The 16446-nt window shown below is 48.7% G+C and overlaps 1 protein-coding gene across 1 annotated transcript in view; it reads left to right on the top strand.

Moving 5' to 3' along the window:
* The window catches only part of LOC135473007 (uncharacterized), a 161361-nt gene that overhangs the window by 102248 nt on the left and 42667 nt on the right, over window positions 1–16446 (top strand). The window contains exons 4-5 of the mRNA XM_064752773.1: window positions 10876–15604; window positions 15886–15971. Of these exons, the coding sequence (XP_064608843.1) occupies window positions 10876–15604; window positions 15886–15971 (4815 nt within the window). The remainder of the gene's footprint in view (window positions 1–10875; window positions 15605–15885; window positions 15972–16446) is intronic.

The following is a 16446-nucleotide window of genomic DNA, read 5'->3' as shown; positions in this document are numbered from 1 at the left end:
CAGGTAGGGCTACAGCACATTGTCATCTGGGCAGGTGTACAGTTATACACAACACAGGTAGGGCTACAGCACATTGTCATCTGGACAGGTGTACAGTTATACACAACACAGGTAGGGCTACAGCACGTTGTCATCTGGACAGGTGTACAGTTATACACAACACAGGTAGGGCTACAGCACATTGTCATCTGGGCAGGTGTACAGTTATACACAGCACAGGTAGGGCTACAGCACGTTGTCATCTGGACAGGTGTACAGTTATACACAACACAGGTAGGGCTACAGCACGTTGTCATCTGGACAGGTGTACAGTTATACACAACACAGGTAGGGCTACAGCACGTTGTCATCTGGACAGGTGTACTTTTATACACAACACAGGTAGGGCTACAGCACGTTGTCATCTGGACAGGTGTACAGTTATACACAACACAGGTAGGGCTACAGCACGTTGTCATCTGGACAGGTGTACAGTTATACACAACACAGGTAGGGCTACAGCACATTGTCATCTGGACAGGTGTACAGTTATACACAACACAGGTAGGGCTACAGCACATTGTCATCTGGACAGGTGTACAGTTATACACAACACAGGTAGGGCTACAGCACATTGTCATCTGGGCAGGTGTACATTTATACACAACACAGGTAGGGCTACAGCACGTTTTCATCTGGACAGGTGTACAGTTATACACAACACAGGTAGGGCTACAGCACATTGTCATCTGGGCAGGTGTACAGTTATACACAACACAGGTAGGGCTACAGCACATTGTCATCTGGACAGGTGTACAGTTATACACAACACAGGTAGGGCTACAGCACGTTGTCATCTGGACAGGTGTACAGTTATACACAACACAGGTAGGGCTACAGCACATTGTCATCTGGGCAGGTGTACAGTTATACACAACACAGGTAGGGCTACAGCACGTTGTCATCTGGGCAGGTGTACATTTATACACAACACAGGTAGGGCTACAGCACGTTGTCATCTGGACAGGTGTACAGTTATGCACAACACAGGTAGGGCTACAGCACGTTGTCATCTGGGCAGGTGTACAGTTATACACAACACAGGTAGGGCTACAGCACATTGTCATCTGGGCAGGTGTACAGTTATACACAACACAGGTAGGGCTACAGCACATAGTCATCTGGGCAGGTGTACAGTTATACACAACAGAGGTGGGGCTACAGCACATTGTCATCTGGGCAGGTGTACAGTTATACACAACACAGGTAGGGCTACAGCACATAGTCATCTGGGCAGGTGTACAGTTATACACAACAGAGGTAGGGCTACAGCACATTGTCATCTGGGCAGGTGTACAGTTATACACAACACAGGTAGGGCTACAGCACGTTGTCATCTGGGCAGGTGTACAGTTATACACAACAGAGGTAGGGCTACAGCACGTTGTCATCTGGACAGGTGTACAGTTATACACAACACAGGTAGGGCTACAGCACATTGTCATCTGGGCAGGTGTACAGTTATACACAACACAGGTAGGGCTACAGCACGTTGTCATCTGGGCAGGTGTACAGTTATACACAACACAGGTAGGGCTACAGCACGTTGTCATCTGGGCAGGTGTACAGTTATACACAACACAGGTAGGGCTACAGCACATAGTCATCTGGGCAGGTGTACAGTTATACACAACACAGGTAGGGCTACAGCGCATTGTCATCTGGACAGGTGTACAGTTATACACAACACAGGTAGGGCTACAGCGCATTGTCATCTGGACAGGTGTACAGTTATACACAACACAGGTAGGGCTACAGCGCGTTGTCATCTGGACAGGTGTACAGTTATACACAACACAGGTAGGGCTACAGCACATTGTCATCTGGACAGGTGTACAGTTATACACAACACAGGTAGGGCTACAGCACATTGTCATCTGGGCAGGTGTACAGTTATACACAACACAGGTAGGGCTACAGCACGTTGTCATCTGGACATTTGTACAGTTATACACAGCACAGGTAGGGCTACAGCACGTTGTCATCTGGGCAGGTGTACAGTTATACACAGCACAGGTAGGGCTACAGCACATTGTCATCTGGACAGGTGTACAGTTATACACAACACAGGTAGGGCTACAGCACGTTGTCATCTGGACAGGTGTACAGTTATACACAGCACAGGTAGGGCTACAGCACATTGTCATCTGGACAGGTGTACAGTTATACACAACACAGGTAGGGCTACAGCACATTACCAAGACTATTATAGACTCATTGTGTTGCATTTATTGTTTACTTTCTAATGTTAACAATTTCTAAGGCTAATCATTTTTAATGCTTACCATTTCTAATGCTAACCAAAGGGCAATGGGTCGAAATTGGTTGTCTTCCCACTAGTCCATTGATTTGAACATGAAAGATCTGCATTGTGTTAATGAGTTGATGGAAAATGGTGGTGGAGGGACACATGTAAATAATAAGGATTTAGATTGCTTGAGGAAAGATGATTAGTATCAAAAACTTTCAATGCTTGGTGATACACAACCAGAAAAGGGTAGGTTAGAAATGTGCACGTGTACAGGTGAAGGCATGCTGGCTGCACCTATAAGAGGCCAAGGTAACATTGCTGTAGATGTCAGTATGTGAAGACTCCTAGAGTGTAGCCATAACATGCATTATGTGGCGAATGTTTGACATCACAGTGATCACACAACTGTAGATAAACAAGACATTTGAATTGTTCAAATAAAATATACAAATACTCAGTTTTGACCAATAAAGGGTGACTATAAAATGTTTATTATTTGAACATGATCACAGTTTCTCTCAAGCTCCTGTTTGACTTCCCCACAATGTTGATAGAAACATGTAAATTAATTGATTCATTCAATAACTTAATTGTTGGAAAGAACACTCCAAGTCCACAACAATATTTGTAGTAATTTAAAATTTGATTTAACATTGTGCAGAAGGTGGGCTGATTTGGTGTATGGTGTTGTGGCCCATTAGGCCTACAGTCAACCGGAGGACTACATTCAATATCATTGATTTGGTGTATGGTGTTGTGGCCCATTAGGCCTACAGTCAACCGGAGGACTACATTCAATATCATTGATTTGGTGTATGGTGTTGTGGCCCATTAGGCCTACAGTCAACCGGAGGACTACATTCAATATCATTGATTTGGTGTATGGTGTTGTGGCCCATTAGGCCTACAGTCAACCGGAGGACTACATTCAATATCATTGATTTGGTGTATGGTGTTGTGGCCCATTAGGCCTACAGTCAACCGGAGGACTACATTCAGTATCATTGATTTGGTGTATGGTGTTGTGGCCCATTAGGCCTACAGTCAACCGGAGGACTACATTCAATATCATTGATTTGGTGTATGGTGTTGTGGCCCATTAGGCCTACAGTCAACCGGAGGACTACATTCAGTATCATTGATTTGGTGTATGGTGTTGTGGCCCATTAGGCCTACAGTCAACCGGAGGACTACATTCAGTATCATTGATTTGGTGTATGGTGTTGTGGCCCATTAGGCCTACAGTCAACCGGAGGACTACATTCAATATCATTGATTTGGTGTATGGTGTTGTGGCCCATTAGGCCTACAGTCAACCGGAGGACTACATTCAATATCATTGATTTGGTGTATGGTGTTGTGGCCCATTAGGCCTACAGTCACCCGGAGGACTACATTCAATATCATTGATTTGGTGTATGGTGTTGTGGCCCATTAGGCCTACAGTCAACCGGAGGACTACATTCAATATCATTGATTTGGTGTATGGTGTTGTGGCCCATTAGGCCTGCAGTCAACCGGAGGACTACATTCAATATCATTGATTTGGTGTATGGTGTTGTGGCCCATTAGGCCTACAGTCAACCGGAGGACTACATTCAATATCATTGATTTGGTGTATGGTGTTGTGGCCCATTAGGCCTACAGTCAACCGGAGGACTACATTCAATATCATTGATTTGGTGTATGGTGTTGTGGCCCATTAGGCCTACAGTCAACCGGAGGACTACATTCAATATCATTGATTTGGTGTATGGTGTTGTGGCCCATTAGGCCTGCAGTCACCCGGAGGACTACATTAAATATCATGAATTATTATTAATATTTGCTCAATTGTATAGCAATGTTGATAATGATAAAGAATTATTATTATGGCATGTATTATGGAAATTACCAGTGTTTAGTTTTGGGTCAAGACTAGAGCAGAAGGAAGAGAAAGGTACAGGTCATGTATCGTCATATGATGCGTACACACACATATATATGTGTATTCATTTTTACCTGTAGTTTGACAGAATCTTATGTCCTAGCTAATGTGCTGAAAATATTGGCACTTCAGGATTGATGCATTTTTGTTATTTTGTTGGCATGAAATGACCCCACTGAAATATGCAGTTCCTGTATTCTAGTCAGCAGGTACGCACTGATGTGCAGTATTTCATATCTTTGTCATGGAAGCTGCGAATGTGTGTCTCAAGTGGTAGGGTAAGATGTCTGTATCAACTCGTGTAAGGTTAAATCATGGTTGAGTGACTGTTGTCCTAAGCTTGCACATTGGGAGTCAGACTAGCTAGTCAGACCATGTTGTACTGGTTAACATACATCTAACACCTGCAGGTTTTGTTTGTCTGCTGTAGCTGTGTGCATGCTGCACATGTGTAACTTCAGTCAGGCAGTGTACCTGTGTATATATGCACTGCTGCATGCATGTAACTGCAGCCTACAGTCAGGGAGTACACCTGTGTCAGACTGCACTGCTGCATGCGTGTAACTGCAGCCTACAGTCAGGCAGTGTACCTGTGTCAGACTGCACTGCTGCATGCGTGTAACTGCAGCCTACAGTCAGGCAGTGTACCTGTGTCAGACTGCACTGCTGCATGCGTGTGACTGCAGCCTACAGTCAGGGAGTACACCTGTGTCAGACTGCACTGCTGCATGCGTGTAACTGCAGCCTACAGTCAGGCAGTGTACCTGTGTCAGACTGCACTGCTGCACACGTGTAACTGCAGCCTACAGTCAGGGAGTACGCCTGTGTCAGACTGCACTGCTGCATGCGTGTAACTGCAACCTACAGTCAGGCAGTGTACCTGTGTCAGACTGCACTGCTGCATGCGTGTAACTGCAGCCTACAGTCAGGGAGTACACCTGTGTCAGACTGCACTGCTGCATGCGTGTAACTGCAACCTACAGTCAGGCAGTGTACCTGTGTCAGACTGCACTGCTGCATGCGTGTAACTGCAGCCATGAGTCAGGCAGTGTACCTGTGTCAGACTGCACTGCTGCATGCGTGTAACTGCAGCCTACAGTCAGGCAGTGTACCTGTGTCAGACTGCACTGCTGCATGCGTGTAACTGCAGCCTACAGTCAGGCAGTGTACCTGTGTCAGACTGCACTGCTGCATGCGTGTAACTGCAGCCTACAGTCAGGGAGTACACCTGTGTCAGACTGTACTGCTGCATGCATGTAACTGCAGCCTACAGTCAGGGAGTACACCTGTGTCAGACTGCACTGCTGCATGCGTGTAACTGCAGCCTACAGTCAGGGAGTACACCTGTGTCAGACTGCACTGCTGCATGCGTGTAACTGCAGCCTACAGTCAGGCAGTGTACCTGTGTCAGATTGCACTGCTGCATGCGTGTAACTGCAGCCTACAGTCAGGGAGTACACCTGTGTCAGACTGCACTGCTGCATGCGTGTAACTGCAGCCTACAGTCAGGCAGTACACCTGTGTCAGACTGCACTGCTGCATGTGTGCAAGAGCAGCCTACAGTCAGGGAGTACACCTGTGTCAGACTGCACTGCTGCATGTGTGCAAGAGCAGTTTACAGTCAGGGAGTACACCTGTGTCAGACTGCACTGCTGCACGCGTGTAACTGCAGCCTACAGTCAGGGAGTACACCTGTGTCAGACTGCACTGCTGCATGCGTGTAGCTGCAGCCTACAGTCAGGCAGTGCACCTGTGTCAGACTGCACTGCTGCATGCGTGTAACTGCAGCCTACAGTCAGGCAGTGCACCTGTGTTAGACTGCACTGCTGTGTGTGTGTAACTGCAGCCTACAGTCAGGCAGTGCACCTGTGTCAGACTGCACTGCTGCACGCATGTAACTGCAGCCTACAGTCAGGGAGTGCACCTGTGTCAGACTGCACTGCTGCACACGTGTAACTGCAGCCTACAGTCAGGGAGTACACCTGTGTCAGACTGCACTGCTGCACGCGTGTAACTGCAGCCTACAGTCAGGGAGTACACCTGTGTCAGACTGCACTGCTGCATGCGTGTAGCTACAGCCTACAGTCAGGCAGTGCACCTGTGTCAGACTGCACTGCTGCATGCGTGTAACTGCAGCCTACAGTCAGGGAGTACTCCTGTGTCAGACTGCACTGCTGCATGCGTGTAACTGCAGCCTACAGTCAGGCAGTGCACCTGTGTTAGACTGCACTGCTGTGTGTGTGTAACTGCAGCCTACAGTCAGGGAGTACACCTGTGTCAGACTGCACTGCTGTGTGTGTGTAAGAGCAGCCTACAGTCAGGCAGTACACCTGTGTCAGACTGCACCGCTGTGTGTGTGTAAGAGCAGCCTACAGTCAGGCAGTACACCTGTGTCAGACTGCACCGCTGTGTGTGTGTAAGAGCAGCCTACAGTCAGGCAGTGCACCTTGTGTCAGACTGCACTGCTGCATGCGTGTAACTTCAGCCTACAGTCAGGGAGTACACCTGTGTCAGACTGCACTGCTGCATGCGTGTAACTGCAGCCTACAGTCAGGCAGTGCACCTGTGTCAGACTGCACTGCTGCATACGTGTAACTGCAGCCTACAGTCAGGGAGTACACCTGTGTCAGACTGCACTGCTGCATGCGTGTAACTGCAGCCTACAGTCAGGCAGTACACCTGTGTCAGACTGCACTGCTGCATGTGTGCAAGAGCAGCCTACAGTCAGGGAGTACACCTGTGTCAGACTGCACTGCTGCATGTGTGCAAGAGCAGTTTACAGTCAGGGAGTACACCTGTGTCAGACTGCACTGCTGCACGCGTGTAACTGCAGCCTACAGTCAGGGAGTACACCTGTGTCAGACTGCACTGCTGCATGCGTGTAGCTGCAGCCTACAGTCAGGCAGTGCACCTGTGTCAGGCTGCACGCATGTAACTGCAGCCTACAGTCAGGGAGTGCACCTGTGTCAGACTGCACTGCTGCACACGTGTAACTGCAGCCTACAGTCAGGGAGTACACCTGTGTCAGACTGCACTGCTGCACGCGTGTAACTGCAGCCTACAGTCAGGGAGTACACCTGTGTCAGACTGCACTGCTGCATGCGTGTAGCTACAGCCTACAGTCAGGCAGTGCACCTGTGTCAGACTGCACTGCTGCATGCGTGTAACTGCAGCCTACAGTCAGGGAGTACTCCTGTGTCAGACTGCACTGCTGCATGCGTGTAACTGCAGCCTACAGTCAGGCAGTGCACCTGTGTTAGACTGCACTGCTGTGTGTGTGTAACTGCAGCCTACAGTCAGGGAGTACACCTGTGTCAGACTGCACTGCTGTGTGTGTGTAAGAGCAGCCTACAGTCAGGCAGTACACCTGTGTCAGACTGCACCGCTGTGTGTGTGTAAGAGCAGCCTACAGTCAGGCAGTACACCTGTGTCAGACTGCACCGCTGTGTGTGTGTAAGAGCAGCCTACAGTCAGGCAGTGCACCTTGTGTCAGACTGCACTGCTGCATGCGTGTAACTTCAGCCTACAGTCAGGGAGTACACCTGTGTCAGACTGCACTGCTGCATGCGTGTAACTGCAGCCTACAGTCAGGCAGTGCACCTGTGTCAGACTGCACTGCTGCATGCGTGTAACTGCAGCCTACAGTCAGGGAGTACACCTGTGTCAGACTGCACTGCTGCATGCGTGTAACTGCAGCCTACAGTCAGGCAGTGCACCTGTGTTAGACTGCACCGCTGTGTGTGTGTAACTGCAGCCTACAGTCAGGCAGTACACCTGTGTCAGACTGCACTGCTGTGTGTGTGTAAGAGCAGCCTACAGTCAGGCAGTACACCTGTGTCAGACTGCACCGCTGTGTGTGTGTAAGAGCAGCCTACAGTCAGGCAGTACACCTGTGTCAGACTGCACCGCTGTGTGTGTGTAAGAGCAGCCTACAGTCAGGCAGTGCACCTTGTGTCAGACTGCACTGCTGCACGCGTGTAACTTCAGCCTACAGTCAGGGAGTACACCTGTGTCAGACTGCACTGCTGCATGCGTGTAACTGCAGCCTACAGTCAGGGAGTGCACCTGTGTTAGACTGCACTGCTGTGTGTGTGTAACTGCAGCCTACAGTCAGGGAGTACACCTGTGTCAGACTGCACTGCTGCACGCGTGTAACTGCAGCCTACAGTCAGGGAGTACACCTGCGTCAGACTGCACTGCTGCATGCGTGTAAATGCAGCCTACAGTCAGGCAGTGCACCTGTGTCAGACTGCACTGCTGCATGTGTGCAAGAGCAGTTTACAGTCAGGGAGTACACCTGTGTCAGACTGCACTGCTGCACGCGTGTAACTGCAGCCTACAGTCAAGGAGTACACCTGTGTCAGACTGCACTGCTGCATGCGTGTAGCTGCAGCCTACAGTCAGGCAGTGCACCTGTGTCAGACTGCACTGCTGCATGCGTGTAACTGCAGCCTACAGTCAGGCAGTGCACCTGTGTTAGACTGCACTGCTGTGTGTGTGTAACTGCAGCCTACAGTCAGGCAGTGCACCTGTGTCAGACTGCACTGCTGCACGCATGTAACTGCAGCCTACAGTCAGGGAGTACACCTGTGTCAGACTGCACTGCTGCACACGTATAACTGCAGCCTACAGTCAGGGAGTACACCTGTGTCAGACTGCACTGCTGCACGCGTGTAACTGCAGCCTACAGTCAGGGAGTACACCTGTGTCAGTCTGCACTGCTGCATGCGTGTAGCTACAGCCTACAGTCAGGCAGTGCACCTGTGTCAGACTGCACTGCTGCATGCGTGTAACTGCAGCCTACAGTCAGGGAGTACTCCTGTGTCAGACTGCACTGCTGCATGCGTGTAACTGCAGCCTACAGTCAGGCAGTACACCTGTGTCAGACTGCACTGCTGTGTGTGTGTAACTGCAGCCTACAGTCAGGGAGTACACCTGTGTCAGACTGCACTGCTTTGTGTGTGTAAGAGCAGCCTACAGTCAGGCAGTACACCTGTGTCAGACTGCACCGCTGTGTGTGTGTAAGAGCAGCCTACAGTCAGGCAGTACACCTGTGTCAGACTGCACCGCTGTGTGTGTGTAAGAGCAGCCTACAGTCAGGCAGTGCACCTTGTGTCAGACTGCACTGCTGCATGCGTGTAACTTCAGCCTACAGTCAGGGAGTACACCTGTGTCAGACTGCACTGCTGCATGCGTGTAACTGCAGCCTACAGTCAGGCAGTGCACCTGTGTCAGTCTGCACTGCTGCATGCGTGTAACTGCAGCCTACAGTCAGGGAGTACACCTGTGTCAGACTGCACTGCTGCATGCGTGTAACTTCAGCCTACAGTCAGGGAGTACACCTGTGTCAGACTGCACTGCTGCATGCGTGTAACTGCAGCCTACAGTCATGGAGTGCACCTGTGTCAGACTGCACTGCTGCATGCGTGTAACTGCAGCCTACAGTCAGGCAGTGCACCTGTGTAATACACAGCCAGACACAACCAGACACAGTCAGACAGGTCCCTGTTCATTGATGATCTACATGTAAGATCATAGAGCATAATTCAATATTTAAAATTATTACTCTATGATGGTATAAAAGTTGAAAGACTAGAGTAGAGACTGAATGTAGACGTAGTGTATGACAAAGAGATGGAATAAGCTGTAGCTGCTGTCTCCATGCCAGTTTACCTGAAGTCTGCACACTAGGTGCCATTGTTTACAGGTGTCCAGTGGCACATGTGCTAATTTTGTTCTTCCATAAGGTGAACATTCTACCCATTAAAAGTGTTGACATTTATCAGGTTGTTTTACTGGAGCCTGTAAGAGTCAGGCTTAGGGTAAGGTGTGAACAGGTTAGAAGTGACCCTCTCCCCAAGCCATGCTCCACTTTTCTCGTGTACCAAGTTCAGCAGGGATACAAAGCTGATTAACCTCAGGAAGTTCGTGTCAGATACCTGTATTTGTGGCCTGAAAAATGTGAGCTGAACGTTTAAAGTCTGTTGTCTTCCACATAATGTTACAAAATCACGGAAACTGTGACTGCAAATTTTCATTCAACCATATGATTTGTCTACCAGAAATTATTTAAATTGGACACATGGTTAATTCAGTTTGAGGGTCTAAAGCTTGTAGCCAGTTTTCAGTTTTGGTCAGTTCCTGGAACGCCTGTGTAGTGTCCGTCTGGGTCTGTGTAGTGTCCGTCTGGGTCTGCTCCTTTAAGCCTGCTAGCTAATTGCTGGATTGTGTGCCGAATGATAAATTATGTCCTGTTAATTCAACCTTCTACATCTGATATGTCAGTTTTACATTGTGTGAGTGAGAGGACATACATCATTATAGATGAGGCAGATGACATCTGTGCAATAATTAGATTCTCATCTAAATTTTAAAACCAGTTCACTAAGTGTTGCTAAGTTTGGTATAAGATTGGCTCAGTATACTCAGGTTTGAGAGTGCAGACTTACCTGAATGTCTGTGATGGCTGCATGAAGGGGCAGCCCCTCCTGTTTGCCTGAAGTCAGTGGGCCAGAAGGTCAGACATATCATCAGGCTTTCAACACACAACTTTTACACAGAGAGGGATTGCAGACTGTTCTTGGCTTAGGCATGGTAAATGTCACATGGTGCATAGCCTTGTGTTGACTAATTTGGCCTTTGTTTTGTGTTTTTGCAGTATTGGCAGTGTCGGAAAGTCCTCACTAGGTGGGGCAAGTCGATCGTCGTTGTCACCTCTCCACAGCCGGAACTATGAAAACCTCCAATCACAGTCCAGAGTAGATGGCAGCCCAAGTGACAACCTTACGAAACAAGGACAGCCATTTTCTCAGCTCGCCTACAAACACGCCTCTCAAGAGGATCTCCTGGAGCGAGGGCGTCGTGTCCGTGAATTGACTGATGCTTTACCCAACTCCATTGGTGGCAGGAGTGGACCTCTGTCACCTGCCAAGTCTACTCCAGCATTGAGCCAGGCAGCTATGGAGGATGTTGTCTCTCACAGACACTACTCTCCTTCTAAACCCTCCTTTCATTCTGCCAAGTCCAGCCCTAACATCCACCAGGAGCTGGATGTCACTGGATTAGGAGAGCCCCCAAAGCTGGTCAGGCCATCCGCATATGCAGAGAAACACCTAAACTTAAAACGTCCTGGTCTGCGAGATCCTCACAGGTCAGTCTGGGAGGGGGACAAGGTCAGGAGCACAGTCACTCGGCAGTCTTCCCCACGGGACAAGTACCGTCCAAACTCACCGCCACAGTCCCAGCCCTACCCGAGCTCTCAGGGAAGCTCTGTCCAGACGTACCACCCTGACACCAGCTTCCAGCCCATAGTAGATAAGGAGAACTACGGAAGGCCATCATCTCAACACAGGGTGGACTACAGCAAACATGATTATCACAACGTTGATTACCACGGACTCTCTGCCGGGTATGAACCCTCTGACAGTGGTACCAGTGACTCAGAGCTGGAGGATCCCCCTGCCATTCCTCCTCCCCCACCCCCGGAGAGCCTCTTAAACCCAGCACTCTATCCCCCATGTTCTCCCCCTGCCCCACCAGTCAGAGACTCGGCTACCATCAAGTTCTGTAAGGTGAATCAGAGCCACGAAAAATACCCGTCCTGGCCTGTGACCGCGCCCAGTATCCGCGGCACCACAGACCCTTCTCAGCCAATCACTTCGCGAGCAGAGTCTTGGTCTGATCACACCAATACTAGCTCTGAGTTTCCTCGAAAACAGCGAATGGCATATGGCCCATTCCAACCAAACTTACGGCCTTTGACAGAGAAAAACAGTCCTCTGGCTGAACGTAAAACGGAGGAGGGCAAATCTCGGAATGCCAGTGACCCCGGGCTGAAGTCCGACGTCATGTATCATGCATCAGTGGCTAAGATCAGTGACATTGGGGAGGAACGTATGAAGAGTTTTTACAACTCTCAGCCAGGCTATCCTCCCCCTAAATATGATTCTGATGGTCATAATCTGGGGGATAAGGAATACAGTGTACCATCCCCCCCAGAGAGAGATATACCCATAGCCACGAGCAACCTTCCTCCCTCTAATCTGTCCTCTCCTGTACCAAAGCAGTACCGCACGCGGTATCCAACCACAGACCATGCGAGTAACCAAACAGATGTGTCTGCTGGGCGACTGCAGAATGACCATAAGGGCAGTTCCTTGCCGAGTCCCAGAGAAGAATCAGTGAGACACAGTGGCACGTCACAAGTCAGTTCTGATTCTTCCCACCTACGAACGTCGTCTGTGACCAACACTGGGGAGCGCAGCGTGGACCACTATGCACCAAAACGCGTCGACAGTAGAGGATACATAGTAACGCCTCGTCCCTGTTACAACACAGGGACACAGACAGAGGTACATTCTAAAGCTAGCCCTGCGGCTAAGAGAGAAAAGAGGCCTTCCCCAAACACACGGCATGCTGAGATACAGGTGAATGACGTGGCCAGTCAGACCAGCCCCAAACGACCGGACAGCTTAGGTGACCAGTGGTCAGCATCTGAGGAGAAACCCACGCAAACTCGACTCTCCTGGAGAAGTAACGACTCAGACAGTGGAACTGGCCGACCGGAGGGTGTAGAGTCTCCAGGCAGGATGAGAACAGACTCCATGAATGTGAGGAAAAGTGACTCTATAAGCACAAGGAGTAGTGACTCAGTGAGTGTGAGGAATAGTGAATCTTTGAGCACAAGAAGTAGTTATTCCATGAATACGAGGAATAGTGACTCCATTATTGCAAGGAGAAGTGACTCCATCGATACAAGGAGTTGTGACTCCATAAATGTGAGTAGTAGTGATTACATGAATATGATGGGTAGTGACTCCATGAATATAAGGGAGAGTGACTCCATGAATGCAAGGAATGGTGCCTCTTTAAACAGAAGGGGTAGTCCTTCTGGCAGAGAGCGACCAGCTGTTGAAGATTTTAGACAACAGAGCAGAAACAGTGGCCGTAAAAGTGAGGGCACCACTCGAGACTACCAAAGAGACTTTCAGTACAACGAAAGAATAAGAGACATTAGGGAGAGAAATGGGAGCAATGAGTTGAGAAACTTTGATCGGGGTCATCCCCAAAATACTCACAGAAAAGAGGAAAACAGAGAAACGGTTCCTCTGGAGATAAGCAGGAAGTACGATGGTGCTATGAATCCAGCCCAAAGAACCAAGAATCACCTGGAAGATAAGTCCACTAACGACAATCTGACGAGAGATAAACCAAGTGTGATTAAAGGCTTTAGAAATGACAGTGATACACAAGACGTGAAGCAATCCTACTCTTTCTCCAACAGGGCCAGCTCAGGGAGGAGGAGTGAACCACCTCTTCTGCATGTCCAAAAACAAGGAGGATCGGACATGGAATTTGAGGGGGACAAGACGTTGAGGAGTGAGGGCTCTGACTCATCTCTCCCGTCCTTCTATGAGTACACCCCGAGCACCGCGCCTCTGCTGAGGATGCTGTCTAAGGAGATGTATGGTCAGCACATCTCTGCCCGCCCTCCATATCAGCATGACAAGAGTCTATCCTTCTCATCACAGGAGAACTCACGGAGCATTGGCTCACCCACTCCTTCCTCACAGTACGGAAACATGAAGGAAGCTGAGTCATACAGTAGTGTCCTCATCTATTCAGATGTGTCGTCTGGACCGTTTGGCAGAGATGACTTTGGCTCTCAGCAGAGCCTGGGGTCACAGTTTAGCCTGCTGCAGGAAGCTAAACCTATGGAGCATGCTAATGATCGTTCTGATGATAAAACCACATCTTCTGAGCCTCAGAACAGTGAGGAACCACTGTCTCCTAGAGAGCTTCGCAAAGCTATGCGCAGTAGATACAGCTTTGATAATACATTCCTTCTAGTGAAACAGGCCAACCAGCCTACCCACAAGCACAGTAGCTCAGAATGTAACCTTTCAGGCTACAACCATAACTATGTCAACACCTATGACTTGGAGGACAAACATCACCATCAACCACAGCAGTTAAGTCCTCGCTGTCCTAGCTCTGTAGAAGAGCCCATTTCCCCGTCCAGCTCAGACCAAAGACCACCCCAATCTCTTGGCTCTGGAAAATCATCAAGTCAGTCACTAGATCAGGAAGGTAACTGCAACTCTTACAAATCTCACGCCGTCTCGGCATCCTCCACAAATCTTTCTCATCCATCCGTGTCTCAGTCAGGGATGAGGACCACATCAAAGTCCTCGGAGGACTTGAGCGCGCGGACACCTGTGACAAGCAAAGGCATGTTTCAGCCTTCCACCAGAACACATCTGTCCAGTAACAACCTGTGTAAGAAACATTCCAGATCCGGCTCTTCTTCTGACCAGAACGTAATGTCTCCGGTCAGCAGTGGCCGTTGGCAACAAGATGAATCTCCCTCAGACAAATCGAGTAAGCTAACCAGAAAAGAGACATCTACAGATCTCTCTGCACAAAGTGACCAATATGGGCTTTCAGGTGTTCTTCCAGGAGAGCAGGGAGACTCTGTATTTCTTGACAGCAGTAGTTCCTACATGCAGAAAGATAAACCACCTCAAGGCAGGAAGCGTGGGGTTGACAAACTTGTCACTCGTCAAGAGTCCATGAAACGAGCCATGGGAACATTTGATGAGGTAGAACAAACTCTGTACACAACAACTCATTTGAACAAAACATCCAAGAGTTGGAACAATCTCCAAGATGCAAAGAAAGAGAAGTCCAAAGTTCCCCCCAGATCCCAGTCCTACTCAAACTATCAAGGTTTGCATTCAGCAAGAAGTCATTCAGACAGCAATCGTCTTGAACAAATCAAAGAATCCAGTGAAATTAGCGAAACCAAATCAGAGTCCTTATCAAGGGGTAGCTCTCAGCCTAATCTGTCTCGACATTCACAAAGGGAAGGTGACAGAAAGGCTAACGAAGCCAAGTTATACAATCCTAAAATGTGGGAGGATGACCTTGATGTGGGGAGAGACACCAAAGGGTCCAACCTCAAGAGGACAACATCTGAGCAGATCCGGACCAATAAGAAGCGAGATCAGCCACAAGAGGAGAGGACTGCCTTGACCTCCAAACCTCCATCAAACAGCGGACGGCCAGGAACAGATAATCAGGTCAGGTATTCTGAGGTGGAGACGAGGAAGACTCCTCAACAAGCATTGCTGAACTTTGTGGAGAGGAAGAAGGGTAGATCAATGGGGTCGAGTAGCAGTCAGACATCTTCTGAAGGAGGGTCAGCCTTGTCGTCCCCCAAGGCCCTCACCAAGTGGCCATCAACATCCTCAGAAACCATGGTGAAGTCGATCCACAGAAGTGAGAGTTTCTCGGAGTCTACATTGAGTGGAGGGTCCGACTCCAGACGTCATTCCACCAGCAGTCTCCAGTCTAATCGAGAGGACAGGTGGGCAGAGGGTAGAAAGGTAAGTACTAGTAGCTGAAGATGTATAATACAAACTGTGCTTTTGGTACTCCGAAAACAGAAGAGTGCATGTTGGTCAGATTTCTGCTCACCACTTTTATTCACCACTTCGAATCACCACTTTGAATCTCTTCCTTTCTATTGTGTTACAGCATGTGCTAGGTGACACATTCCATTGTCAAAGTTCTCCTATATGTCTTACATCCATCTTTTAGTGAGTGACCTCTGAGGTAAAAGAATGGTCCTATTTGTCATATAATGCTGTATGATGTATGGTTACAGGAGGTCAGGTCTAGCGCCCTGCCTGCCCCAGTGTATGCCCAGGAGGAGCGTGTCACCAAGGCTTTGCGGCTTGAGCCCAGTGCTGGGTAAGTCAGAGTTTAGTAATGTGGCATTTTGGGGCATTTTGGGGGCATTTTGGGGGCATGAGACTGTGGTGAAACGTTGTGAACAAAACCACATGATTACAGAGGGTATGTCTGTATAATAGGTATTCTCATCAGGCAGTTTTATCCATAATTACCCAAATAGATTCTTCTGCACTGTGACAGTTTATCCGTGATTACCCAAATAGATCCTTTTGCACTATGACAGTTTATCCTTGATTACCCAAATAGATTCTCCTGTGCCTTGACAGTTTATCCATGATTACCCAAATAGATTCTCCTGTACCTTGACAGTTTATCTGTGATTACCCAAATAGATTCTCCTGTACCTTGACATTTTATCCATGATTACCCAAATAGATTCTCCTGTACCTTGACATTTTATCCATGATTACCCAAATAGATTCTCCTGCACTTTGACACATTATCCATGATTACCAAAATAGATTCTCCTGTA

Source organism: Liolophura sinensis, chromosome 8 (genome assembly GCF_032854445.1).
Source record: "Liolophura sinensis isolate JHLJ2023 chromosome 8, CUHK_Ljap_v2, whole genome shotgun sequence".
Lineage (NCBI taxonomy): Eukaryota > Metazoa > Mollusca > Polyplacophora > Chitonida > Chitonidae > Liolophura > Liolophura sinensis.
Note: the sequence above shows the minus strand (reverse complement) of the source record. Positions and strands in the feature narration are given on the sequence as shown.